This window comes from Cynara cardunculus (genome assembly GCF_001531365.2).
Source record: "Cynara cardunculus var. scolymus isolate 2C chromosome LG 17, CcrdV1, whole genome shotgun sequence".
Classification (NCBI taxonomy): Eukaryota; Viridiplantae; Streptophyta; class Magnoliopsida; order Asterales; family Asteraceae; genus Cynara; species Cynara cardunculus.
The window spans coordinates 37346205-37359702 of NC_037544.1; the positions used below are offsets into that span (position 1 = coordinate 37346205).

Below are 13498 nucleotides of genomic sequence, written 5' to 3' on the forward strand. Positions count from 1 at the left end.
GTAAAATTTATATTTTTCAATTAAGCAAAAAAATGTCATATATTATTATTTTTAAATCCTAAAATTCGTCTTTAGTTTACTGGTTACCAGAAAATAGGTAAACCAGGTACTTCAAAAGTTTGAGATTTCACATCTCACGTACTAAAATGAAAGTTTTGGAAGTATGTTACTCGAAATAGGAATTAGACTAAAGTACGTTGCTTTTTCGTGAAATTTTCCCTTACATAAATGCTATATTTCAAAAAATATCTGACTTTTCTGTAATGCTAACATGATCTTTATTTGTTATGCTATTCATTGATATGAACACTATTCACTTTGACCGTTGACATCACTATCTGCTTTTCAACTTCGAAGTCGATATAAAGTTTCTTGGATCATTATTTTCTTTCTTCTTTTGATGTTTTCAAGTTCATTTTGCAATATATGAACTTCATTCTTAACTACTTTTGACAGGCCTGGCATTGCCTCCATCTCACCCCTCTGTTTCACCTGCAATCTCACCATCTGCAACATCCGTACAAACTTCAAGTAAGAATATTGTATTTCGTTAGGCTCTAATTTTGAACATTTTCACCCTTAATTTTAATTGAAACTAACAAAATGACTAGATCCAATCTTCAAGAAAGTAGAAAAATATTGGAAAATCGAACTTGTTAAATTCTGAAACCTGACTCCTTGATTTGATATGGGTTGTTTAGTAATTTACCACTGATTTTTGTTCTACCTATTTTGGTGGGACATAATTTTTTTTATCCCACTCAATCTTGTTCGTTTCTATCCCGGTCTTAAGGTCCCACTAAACGTGGGATGTCAAGTTTTACTCCTGTCTTTGCTATATATATATATATATATGTGTGTGTGTGTGTGTGTATGTATGTATGGGTCCTGTTCAGGGGAAAACCGCAAAAAAATGAAAAACTGAGGACACCTTAGTGGTTCATCTGTACGGTATGCACATGTGCATACAAGTAACTGAAGATGGTTATTGGTTTCTATGCACTATGCACATGTGCATACAGGAAAATTTACTTGAAAATTACTTGTGCATACCGTACAGATGAACGCGTACTAAGGTGTTTCTCAGTTTTTCATTTTTTTGGGGGGTTTCCCCTGAACCTACTCATATATATACACACATATATATGTATGTATTATACTTCAGAAAAAGATAACTTAGATATGAATTTGTAGATTGTTCGTTGGTAACTTGTAAGGAACCATTAACAAATACTCCTCCCGGAATGCCATGCAATTGTGTTATGCCCATGCAAATTGCACTCGGTCTTGGTGTTGCACTATATGCTTTCTTCCCTTTGGTATCAAAGCTGGCTTTTGAAATAGCTTCCGGAGTCAATATGAAACCGAGTCAAGTTCGAATCATGGGGGCTAATGCGGACGATCAAGATCCAGAAAAGACGGTTGTCCTTATTGACTTGGTACCCTTTGGTGAAAATTTTGACGACTTTATCGCACATCTGACAGCTCAATGATTATGGCTGAAACGAGTCTCAATAAAGTCATTTGTTTTTGGTGATTAGAAGTTCTGTATGTGAAATACCCAGGTACGCTTTTCCATTTTTACCCTTCAATATCCCCTTTAGTCTTGAAATCAATTGAGGGAATGATTCATTTTGGATCCATTCTTGCTTAAAATTTGAATCTTGGTTGTTAATAGGCCTTCCTCTCTCTCCACCTTTGCCATCTTCAACCATTGGTTCGAATGGCGAATCGGGTGGTCGTGATAATAATGGAATGACGGAAAAACCCCTAGGTGTTGATGTGAGTAAGCATAGGCATGGTCTTAAGCTTAATGGGAGCATCGTTGCTATAATAGTTCTGTCAGCTGCTGTAGTTGCGGTTCTTATCGGTGCTCTCGTTTGGGTTCTGCTGTTCAAACATAGAGACGGGTCCCGCTCGGAGTCGGCTTTGCCGGCTGCGTTGCCTTCCTTCCGAAAGTCATCAGGTAATTCCAAAGGTCGCCTTTTTAGGATATTTAAGAATTAATAGTGCCTCTTAGGGAAACCATGGGGGTAAAACTTCTTGTTGAAGTTCAAAACTGGTATGGATTAAGGCCATTTTGGCAACCAAAAGCTAGCTTATTTTTTGAGCTTATTGAAAAAGGCTCGTTTGGTAAGCCATAAACTAGCGTTTTGAAAACCACAAGGGTTGTGGCGTAGCGGTTAAGGCCCTGGGGGATGTGGTGGAATATCCCATCTGCCGCGGGTTCGATTCCAAGCGTACACAACAATGTGGCCACTCATTTTATCAATGCTGATTTTTGGTAGTAACAATTTTCCAGGATTAGTCTAGGCATAGTCTAGGACACCCGTCCAAAAAAAAACCTAGCTTTCTGAACAGCTACTTCAAGTGACTTTCAGTAAGTTCCAAGGACTTTTTTTAACTTTTTTCTAATCATGCCCCTTGTTATTTACATAAATCACCAAAAATTCTAGGCTTTTAGGTCACTTTACATTGTCTTCTAACCTATCAGCTACTCCCTCTGTCCCAAATAAGCGTCCACAATAGAAATGACACACAGTTTTAGACATGTATAATTATTACATTTTAAAGTTAACCAAATGACAACTTTACCCTTAAATTAATTTATCTATCTTATCAACTCTTAAATATATGTGTATTAATCAAGGGTAGATTTGAATTTAGTTATTCATTTTTGAAACAAGACATTTATTTTGAGACAAACATAAATAGAAATCTGGACACTTATTTTGAAACAGAGGGAGTAGTTTTTTTTTATACCAAAAGTGACTAGTTTTTCAGCTAGTTTGTCAACTAAGAACTAGCTTGTCAGCTAATTTGCCAAAGATAGCCTTTGTTACCAATATGGCACCAAGATTTTCTTTTTTGATACCCCCTCCTTCGAAAGTGGAAAACTTTATGTTTTTGAAAGCTTTTAATGATGCGAGGTGGATGGGTAAAAAGAGGGATACGACTAGGGTGAGATTAACAATCTGATTAGATCAAGGATAAAGTACTTAAATACCACCAAGATTAACCAAATTGGTGAAGGTTGATGTTATTAGTGATAAAGCAATAGCACCACACTAGCAACAATCAAGAATCGGTACTTAAATACCACCAAGATTAACCAAATTGGTGAAGGTTGATGTTACTAGTGATAAAGCAACAGCACCACACTAGCAACAATCAAGAATCGACTCCTTTTGTGTATGAACTCAAAACAGCTTCACGAGCTATTGTAAACTCATTATTAAAAAAAAGATGCCTTCCAGCTACAACTTGGAACCTGATATATAGGGCTGGAAGATAAACATAACTCTTGAAAAATGAAAAGACTAAAGAAAAACCAAAAGTTGGAAAGCAATTAAAGGACTATTAATGAAGCGTTAATGAGAAAGAATCTTAACCTCCTTTGGGCTGCCAGAAAATTATACTCCTCCCTTTAATTGTTTCGAACCCAAAAAAAGAGTCTGAATCAAACCCAAGGTGAGACATAAAATGGGTTGGTCTTGTACTTGCTGAAAATAACATGGATGCCTCTGCATCAACCTCCTCTGGTTGGGAAGGATTTTCCTTCAAATCTTCCAATGGACCATCTTCAAGATAAGGAGAAGGATCTCCAACATTGAAAGTTGTTGATATGTTTGTATTCCCAGGTAACTCTAGCTTGTAGGCATTATCTCCAATCCTTGCCAATATCTTATACGGTCCATCTCCTCTTGACATTAGCTTGTTCTTTCTTTTTAAAGAATATATTTCCTTCCTTAAGTGCAACCACACGACATCTCCAGGTTCAAAGAGAGCCTTCTTGCATTGACTTGTTCATGAATCTTTTGCATTTCTTTGGCTCGAGTTGATGCCTCAAAGTGACTCAAGAACTTGACATCTTTGTCAGAAACTATGATTTTAGGGACTCCATGAAGACGCACAATTTTTTAAAAAAATAAATCAGCAACATGAATGGCATCATCTGTTTTTTGACACGGAACAAAGTGTGCCATTTTGGAGAAACGATCCATCACAACCATTATAGCATCTTTCCCACGTTGAGTATGAGGCAAAGCCACAATGAAATCCATAGAAATATCTTCCGATGGTTGAGAAGGAACAAGTAATGGAGTATACAAGCCTTGATGAATTAGCTTTTAGCTTGATGGCATGTTGCACACCTAGCAATAAGAGCAGTAACATCACCTTTCATGTGGCCGGTAGAAATGTTCTTGTAATACACCAAGGGTTTTGTTGATGCCAAAATGACCAGTCAGTCCTCCTCCATGAGCCTCTCTAATTAGTAGCTCCCTTGTGGATCTCTTAGGAATGCAAAGTTTGTTGTTCTTGAAAAGAAACCCGTCTTGTATGAAATAAGAATACAAGCTCGTTCTTTGCAATCTTGAATAACTTTAGAAAAATCCGGATCATTTAGGCACAATTCTTTAATGAAAGTAAAGCCTAGCACTCTTGCCCCAAGAACAGGAAGCATGGCATATCTCCTTGAAAGGACATCTGCAACAATGTTAGAACTCCTTGTTTTATACTTTGAAACAAAGATAAATGATTAGAGAAATTCTACCCATTTTGCATGTCTTGGATTCAACTTGTTTTGGCCATTTATATGCTTCAAGGCTTGATGATCAGAATGTAGAATAAACTGTTTTGGCCTCAAGTAATGACTCCAATGATCTAGGGCACGTACAATAGCATAGAACTCCTTGTCATACGTACTATAGTTCTTCTTTGATTCATTCCATTTCTCGCTGAAATAGGCTATAGGGCGTTTATTTTGTACCAAGACAACCCCTATGCCAACTCCGCTTGCATCACATTCAACCTCAAACAATTGGTTGAAATCTGGAAGGGCCAAGATAGGCGATTTGCACAAACACTCTTTGATTTTCTCAAATGCATTCTGGGCAGATTGAGTCCATTCGAAAGAGCCTTGTTTGATACATTCAGTGAGAGGTGCAACAATAGTGCTGAAATTCTTGACAAACCTCCTGTAAAACGAAGCAAGGCCATGGAAACTCCTTACTTCTGTTGCACTCGAAGGTAGTGGCCATGATTTGATTGCTGCCACCTTTGATTCATCCATCAAAATCCCATCTTTAGATACAACATACCAAGAAAGAACATTTTTGGAGGAAAAAAATTCACACTTCTCCAACTTCCCATAGAGTTTTTGGCTTCTCAACACTTCAAATACTCTTCTCAAATGTTGAGTATGTTCTTCTGCACCTTTGTTGTACACAAGTATATCATCAAAGTATACAACAACCAAACCACCAAGAAAAGGTCTAAGAACCTCATTCATCAACCTCATAAAAGTACTAGGAGCATTGGAAAGTCCAATTGGCATTACCAACCATTCATACAACCACCTTTTGTTTTGAATGCGGTTTTCCATTCATCTCCTTCACGCATTCTGATCTGGTGGTACCCACTCCGAAAATCCATTTTCGAGAACAAATTGGCACCATGAAGTTCGTCAAGCATATCATCCAACCTCAGAATGGGATAGCGATATTTGACTTTGATATTATTGATGGCTCTACTATCAACACACATTCTCATGGTCCCATCTTTTTTTGGGACCAACAAAGCTGGAACAGAGCAAGAACTCATGCTTTCACGTATGTAACCACGGTCAATTAGTTCTTGTGATAAAGCAACAACACCACACTAGCAACGCTCAAGAATTGACTCCTTTTGCGTATGAACACTCATAACAGCTTCACAAGCTATTGTAAACTCATTATTCAAAAAAAGATGTCTTCTAGCTACAACTTGGAACCCCATATATGGGCCGGAAGATAAACATAACTCTTGAAAATTGAAAAGACTAAAGAAAGACCAAAAGTTGGAAAGCAATTAAAGGACTATTAATGAAGCGTTAATTAGAAAGAATCTTAATCTCCTTTGGGCTGCTAGAAAATTATACTCCTCCCTTCAATTGTTTCGAACCCAAAATAAGAGTCTGAATCAAACCCAAGGTGAGCCGAAGACATAAAATGGGTTGGTCTTGTAAACTAAAAGTACATAGGCTTATGGATATTGATTCATTGTCTATTGCCAATTACCCATCAAACATGTTTATCATTTCTTCTTATCGAAGGATGCATCAAGTATAAAATTGTAAAAAATCCGAATATTTTTCATAATTGAGTGGGGGAATATTGGGTGTGTTTCCTTTGGTTTAGACTAACCCTGAATTTGAAATGGAATTCTTTCTATGTATAACTTCTCTAAGTTGGATAAGTGCAAAAGTTGTAGTCCCTCTCCCAAAACAAGTGTCCACATTTTTATTTTTAGGTTGTCGCAAATTAAGTGTCCACTTTCAAAAGTAATTGCCTACTTTCCAATTGTACCCTTCGTTATATGATGGAGAAATTCATTACTTCCTCTATTATTAAGGATAAAATGTCATTTAGTTGATTAAAAAGTGTAATAGTTACACATTTCTAAAACCATGTGTCTTTTTCATGGTGGACATTTTTTTGGGACGGAGGGAGTAGCTCTTTTGATGGGAACATGTATATATGGCAGGGATTGCGGCATCAACGAACGAAGTGGTCCCACATCGGATTCACGATCATTTCGATCTAGTATGGCTTGTATAGGATCTGCAAAGATGTTTAACTTGAGTGAGATGGAGAAAGCAACGGATAACTTCAACGAGTCCCAAGTTCTTGGTGAAGGTGGATTTGGGATCGTCTATGGCGGTTTGCTAGAAGATGGGACGGAAGTGGCGGTCAAAGTACTCAATAAAATCGGCAAACAAGGTGGTCCTGAATTCTTGGCGGAAGTTGAGATGCTTAGCCGCCTTCACCACCGGAACTTAGTTAGACTGATCGGCTTTTGTATGGATGATCGGAGCCGGTGCTTAGTTTACGAGCTCATCCCAAATGGCACTGTTCAGTCTCACCTACACGGTAAAGAGTACGCATCCTTGGAACAATTAACATTTTTCCCCGAAATTTTCAAGGTTTCTTGAAAAAATTCGGCCAAAATGTATCAAAATGCAACGAAATTTGTTTTAGTTCCTATTTATCGTAACAAAAAATTTCTTTTCCTCAAGCAATTTAATGGAGTTTCAAAATTTCTCTATCAGTGTAACAAAGTTTTAAACTTTTGGATGCGATCATACCGGCACTATTGCACCGGATCCCATCAGAACTCCACAGTTAAGTTTCAAATTTTTGAAGGCCTATAATGGTTTGAAATTTGATTGGTTGATTAGGGAGAAACAAGGAAACGGGTCCACTTGGTTGGGCAGCTCGGTTGAAGATCGCACTAGGTGCGGCTCGTGGGCTAGCTTATTTACATGAAGATTCAAGCCCAAGAGTCATACAATAGAGACTTCAAGTCTAGCAACATTTTATTGGAACATGAGTTCACTCCAAAAGTTTCTGATTTCGGTTTGGCTCGATGAAGAAAATCAACACATCACGACTCGCATCATGGGAACCTTCGGGTATGTCTTATTCCTGGCTATTTAGGAGAATAACCTATTGAAAGATTTTCTTTTAAATGCATAACCTTATGATTTATTTAAGAACGCCTCTGCCTAACACAAAAATACACTCTTCCTAACACAAGAATGCCTCAAATCTCGAGAAATTGACCGAAATAGCCAATCAGACCTCCCATCTTCACTTTATAGCCACCTTTCTACTATTATGACTAAAATATCCGAAGATACAAGTAGCGCTTACGCAACTTGCGTAACCCGCTCTTTCCAATGAAATAATCAGGAAAATTAGACATTATACGAGCCACGTAGAGTCGTAGACAATACTGAAAAATAGACACTACGCAAGTGCTACTTTTGTAATGTCTATGTGGCTTGCATACATAATGTCTAATTATCTTGATTATTTTATTGGAAAAAGTGGGTTATGCAAGTTGCGTAATCTTCGGCTATTTTGGTAACTATATTGGAAAGGTAGGAGGAGATGCCTGATTGGCTATTTGGACAGTTTCCATTGATAGCATAGCTAGAGTTGCAGCCGTGGCTTCAATGTGCGTGCAGACCGATGTATCGCACCGTCCTTCCATGGGTCAGGTGGTTGAGGCCTTGAACCTGGGGTGCGTATCGAGTGTGGAGAATCGACGGATTTGGGGTCGACATCCGTGGACCGTCATGCTTGGGTCAGCCTAGCCCAACCAACTTACTTGAACTATGAGTGTCCACTTGATTTGGAGACTGGGTCTGACTCGGGTTCATGGGTTCATACGGGCTGAGCTTGACTTTATGCCTGCTGACGATATAGAGGCTTGGCCCACCGGGATTTTTGAAGTTATCATTGCACTAGTTGACTTTGACTAGGCTCGATCGGGCAAACAATTCTTGTACCGCGAAGTTGGTAATATCAAGGGGTTTGGTTGACGCTGATCGAGGAAGAGTTGCGGTTGTTGCCGATGGTGCAAACCTTGCATGAATACAGAGCAAAGAGAGCTTAACCCGAGGGGTTAGCTCACTAACAATAAGGTTTGAGCGAAGGCTCCTCCCCACTGGTTCGAGTCCCTCCTTGACCTGACCGTTAGAGATTTTTTTGGTTGTTCTCCAGGTTTCATGGGATTAGTCGAGGTACCCACTAACTAATCAAACACCCGGAGAGTTCCCTTGTTTCAACTTTAGTAAATATGCATTTACGATTGTAATTCTTTCTGAACGAAAATGCTCCCTATGTGATCTCGAATTCTTTACGTTCGTCCTCGGGTCATCGTGACGTACGTTTCGTATCAACAGTATGAATTATATATATTTCATTTTAGTGTAATTTGTTCTAAATTAAAATGATGACAATGTTTTATCAAAATTGTGTGCCTAGTTACAAAAGTAAATATTTTAAGAACCACCTATTTTGTATAGTATTTATGATGAATAACGTGATAAATATTAATATGAATGTAGTAACATATTTTTATAATGAATAATTTATCATTATTTATTATTATTTATTATGAATACCACATAAAATAGATGGTTATCGAGTTTTTATATTTTTTGTAAGCGTCGTGGATTTTAAGAATCAAATAATAAAAGAAATACTTGAATATTGTTCGATAATTTTATATTTACTTTAGATTCAGTTTTTATATAAAATTTGATATAAAAAGTTATGGAGAAAAGTCTAAAAAATTCCAACAAATTATCTTATTTTGACTGATTAAGTTTTTAACTATTTTTTTAAATGAAAAATCATTAAACTTTCTTCTTTTAAATGATTAAGTCTTTGAACTATTTTTTTTAAATTAAATAATCATTAAACTTTCTATTTTTGAATAAAAAATCATTAAAATTTCTCATTTTAATTGATTAAGTTCCTAAACATTTTTTTAATAAATAAACTATCATACTTTTAAAAATTGGTTACCTACTATATTTTTTTAATCCAAAAAAGTTACATTAACCAATTAATAAACATTCAATATTATTTTTAAAAAATTTAGGGTTTTAACCATTCAATATGTGAAAGTTTAATAAAAAAATTTATTAAAAGAATAGTTCAGAGGTTAATCATTCAAAATGAGAAAGTTAAATCGTTTTTTTATTTAAAAAAATAATAATTTAGAGACTAAAATTCAAAATGAAAAGTTTATTTGGGTGTTTTTGAACATTGAGAAATTTGCCAAAAAAATACTAAGTACGGGGTTTTAAATGAAAAAAACCATAAACTATAGGGACTTAAAATGTCAACCAAATTTCCCTATTTGTTTTTGGGTCTTCTTGTTCATAGCGACTTTGCTCTTCAGCACAGCCGGTCTCTTTGAACGAAGCCGGATCGAAGCTCTAGCACTCTCTACATCCCCAAAATGGTATGCAATTTCTAGGGTTTTGTTATCTTCTTGATTAACTTATCTTTTGATGCTAACATTATCTGATTTATGAATGATTTTGTTTTTCGATTTCGATTTCGATTTCGATTTGGATTTGAAAGGTTCATTCAGTTAAACCGATATCCAGCCCCGTCCCAGACGCTTGGTATCCAACGTTAGCTGTGCTCATGCTCGCCGTCGGTCTAGTCATCACCGCTTCTTTCTTTATGTAAGTGGATCGGATTTCTACTTCACTGTGTGTTAAGTTTTGTTACGTGGCGAAAAGATGTAGGAAATTTGCCCTATTTCAGATCGTGATAGTTTATTTGGTTGATTATGTTCAGAATTTTATTGCATTTTTGCTTGATTGATTTATTATGATTGGTTCATTATCGTTGATAGGGTTTCAAAATTTGTGGTTTTTGAATCAACCCAATCTCTTGAGAATTTGTGCTGTGGTTAAGGAAAATAGAGAATTTGTGAATGCTTTTCAAACACCTCTTTTTGTTACGGTGAGTGATAAATTATATATTTACGGTCTCTCTAGCTTAATGAGCTTAACGGGACTCACAGCTTACTCGGTCAGCTATTCATGACTGTTTGATAGTAGCTTAATGATATTGAAAGTGGCTTAATGATATTTAAAGTGGCTTATTCAGTAAGCTTCTAGGTTAGAGGCCGGTTGTTTCCTCAACCCATTTTTTACTGGCATCACTTTATCATTAGCATCTTTATATTCGTTAGCTACCACTGTTGCCACTTTATCTGCTGTTGTTTTTGCACGAGACGAAATATATGATGGAATTAATTAGTCATGTAGTTGTTTATGTGCCCTTTTATTTGAATAGTCGATGTTATGTGAGACAGAAACCAACTTCACAAGAAATAACAGAACATTCACACAAATTTTACTGTGAATGTTCAGTTATTTCATGTGAAGGTAATAAATTGACTCAAGTTTTTTGCATGGGCTAGTAGCCTTGGGTAAAGAGGAATCATGGTTGGATCGGAATGAGTCATTTCAAAGCAATGAAAAATTGTTACAAGAATTCCATCATATCACAATTCTATGGATTGAAATTTGTATTGGAGAACTTGACAATTATAATGATCAATAAAGTAGACTTTCAGATTTTGTCCATTCCTTTGAAAGTTCATTGAAAAAGGGCAAAATGCATTAAAATGTAACGAAGTTTGTCTTAGGGGCCGTTAACCAAACACTTACCCGGTAAAATTCAGCACTATCACTTACTTACCGGGTAAGATTTTAGTCCATCAAAATGGCATCATATGCAACAATTTACCCGGTAAGCGCTAACCATGGTAAAAGTTGTAGCCCTCATTTACCGGGTAAGACTCTTGGTCCTTGCGTCACTATTACCGGGTAAGATTCTTGGTTCTTACCATATTCATCCGGTAAGGTAATGTGACTTGGTAAGTGTTTACCCAGGTAAGCGTTCAGTAAACGGACTCTTAGTTTCTATTTAATGTAATAAAGTAATACTTATTATTCTCAATCAATGTAACAAAGTTTTAAATTTTTTGTTTTAATGTAACAAGTTTCAAAGTTTTCCTATGTTTTTACCTATTTTGACCATCTTGTAACATATGATGACGTGGATGATAAGGATGTCAATTTTATCAACCACTTTGCCGTAACCCTTATAAACGAGTATCCACATCATCAGATTTTACAAAATCACCAGGTTACTGGTCAATGGGATACAAAATAGGGAACTTGTTAGGTCAATTGAGATAAAAATCTCCGTTGCACTAATTAGGAACTAAACCAAACTTTGTTACTTTTGATGCATTTTACCCTTAAAAAAACCATATAAATGATTGCTATGGATGATAAGATTACATGAGTCGCATCTAATTCGCCATGAAAATGGATTTTCTTGCTAATCTTATTGAATGTTTATATGTGCAGCTATGAAGCAACCTCTTCTAGGAAAAGCCGTAGTCTTGCTAAGGAACTCGCAACAGGGGCAGTGGCATCGGTCTTTTTGGTAAGTCACCCGTTTGATTTGATTGGCATTCAGGGGGCGTTTGGTTGGGGGTAGTGAGGGGTAATATGGGAATGATAATGAAAAATATGGTTTGGTTCGATATAATATAATGGGCCCATTACCCAGATCCATTAATTTCCATACCTAACCATATTCGGGGCATGAAATTTTTTATTCTTGTTCTCATTCCCGTTCCAATTTCCAGTAGTTTGGTTTGTTGATTAACTCACCAACGGGTTTGTGTGATGCAGGGCTTTGGATCCTTGTTCTTGCTCCTTGCTTCGGGTGTCTATGTTTGATTTAACGATGGATTTTTGTATCGGGATATGGAAGTTTAAGAGTGTTTACTAATTTGCATCTTTTAGAACTACATTATATGTTCTCTACTGAGTTGTCTGGCAATTCTATTCCAATATATTGATGCGAACTTTTCGATTTACATTTGTGCATGTTGATATTTTCGATCACGGTACATTTGATCTTCCTTAAGGCGTGTTGGGTACACAGACATGATTGGATAGACAGACAAATGAGTTTAATTTTAAATGGGCAGTTCAGTAATTTATCAATCTTGTTTATCTTTTTGTTTTTTATTCCACTTATTTTGGTAAAGCCCAGTTTCAACCTATTTCAGGCTAATGTTATGTTGAGACAAGAATGTTTCTGTTTTGTCATGTCTTGTGTGCCAAAAACTAGTTTTAATGTGTATGTGGATTCATGTATTGAGATATCAGTAGTAACGACAAACTCGCAATGTATTCCGAAGTAATGTGTGTTGTGTGTCCACAATGAAGGACCAATACACGTTTATAAAACCTTTGTACTATGTCGAGTGTGATACGTGACCCACACTGTACTGTACTGTACTGTACTGTATGACAAATTGATATATCATAAAAAGTATATTGATGATATGTATATTGATATCATAGAAAGTGATAATTTCCATAAATATTGGATTTTAAATAATAATAAAAAAATAATAATGTTTTTGTCCCAATTATGTTATTCAATTCAATTAAACACTTACTTTACAAATATACCATTTTAGTTTAGACATTTGATTTTTCTCATTTAATGATTATTAGGGTGTTCTTCGGTTTTTTGTTTTTTACGGTTTTTCCGTGAACATCTCTCTATACAAACACACTGCACACACACGCACATAGAGGGAGGCTTAGGAGAAAATTCCTAGAAAATGAAAAACTGAGGAATATTAATTTTGGTAATTATTCATCTAGACGGTATGTACATGTGTATACAAATAATTGAAGTTATTTCTTGGTTTTTATTCACATGTACATACCAGACAAATTAATTGTATTTACATATGCATACCCTCCAGATAAACGGTTATCGAAGTGTTCCTCATTTTTTTACAGTTTTCACTGAACCTGACCCTATATATTGATAAAATAAATACCATAATAATATTCGTATCAATAAATATACAAGTTTTTTTAAGTATCATATTCTATTTTTATGAAATCTATATGTATATTAAAGGAGAAACCACTAAGGGTGCGTTTGGTTTGCGGGAATGTTTTTGAGAGATTTGGATTCCCTTGAGGGATTTGGATTCCATGGGATTTGGATTGGATTGGATTTGAAATCCATTCCTCTGTTTGGTTTGTAGGATTTGGTTTCTAATACTTCGAATAATTTTTTTAACCTAATCTGTGTTC

General features: G+C 35.9%; 1 protein-coding gene and 1 pseudogene across 1 annotated transcript; both read left to right on the plus strand.

Moving 5' to 3' along the window:
* The first annotated feature begins 359 nt into the window (after positions 1-359).
* On the plus strand, positions 360-7478 carry LOC112500049 (annotated as a pseudogene).
* A 2229-nt stretch (positions 7479-9707) lies between these two features.
* On the plus strand, positions 9708-12374 carry LOC112500864 (transmembrane protein 258). Its single transcript, XM_025104471.1, has 4 exons — positions 9708-9801; positions 9924-10030; positions 11735-11813; positions 12065-12374. Exons 1-4 carry the CDS (start codon positions 9799-9801, stop codon positions 12110-12112), a joined length of 237 nt encoding a protein of 78 aa, XP_024960239.1. The 5' UTR covers positions 9708-9798; the 3' UTR covers positions 12113-12374.
* The last annotated feature ends 1124 nt before the right edge of the window (positions 12375-13498 follow it).

Coding starts and splice junctions, on each gene's coding strand:
- LOC112500864 (XM_025104471.1), top strand. Junction 10,031..11,734: donor ATCACCGCTTCTTTCTTTAT/GTAAGTGGATCG, acceptor TTATATGTGCAG/CTATGAAGCAACCTCTTCTA. Junction 11,814..12,064: donor CAGTGGCATCGGTCTTTTTG/GTAAGTCACCCG, acceptor TGTGTGATGCAG/GGCTTTGGATCCTTGTTCTT.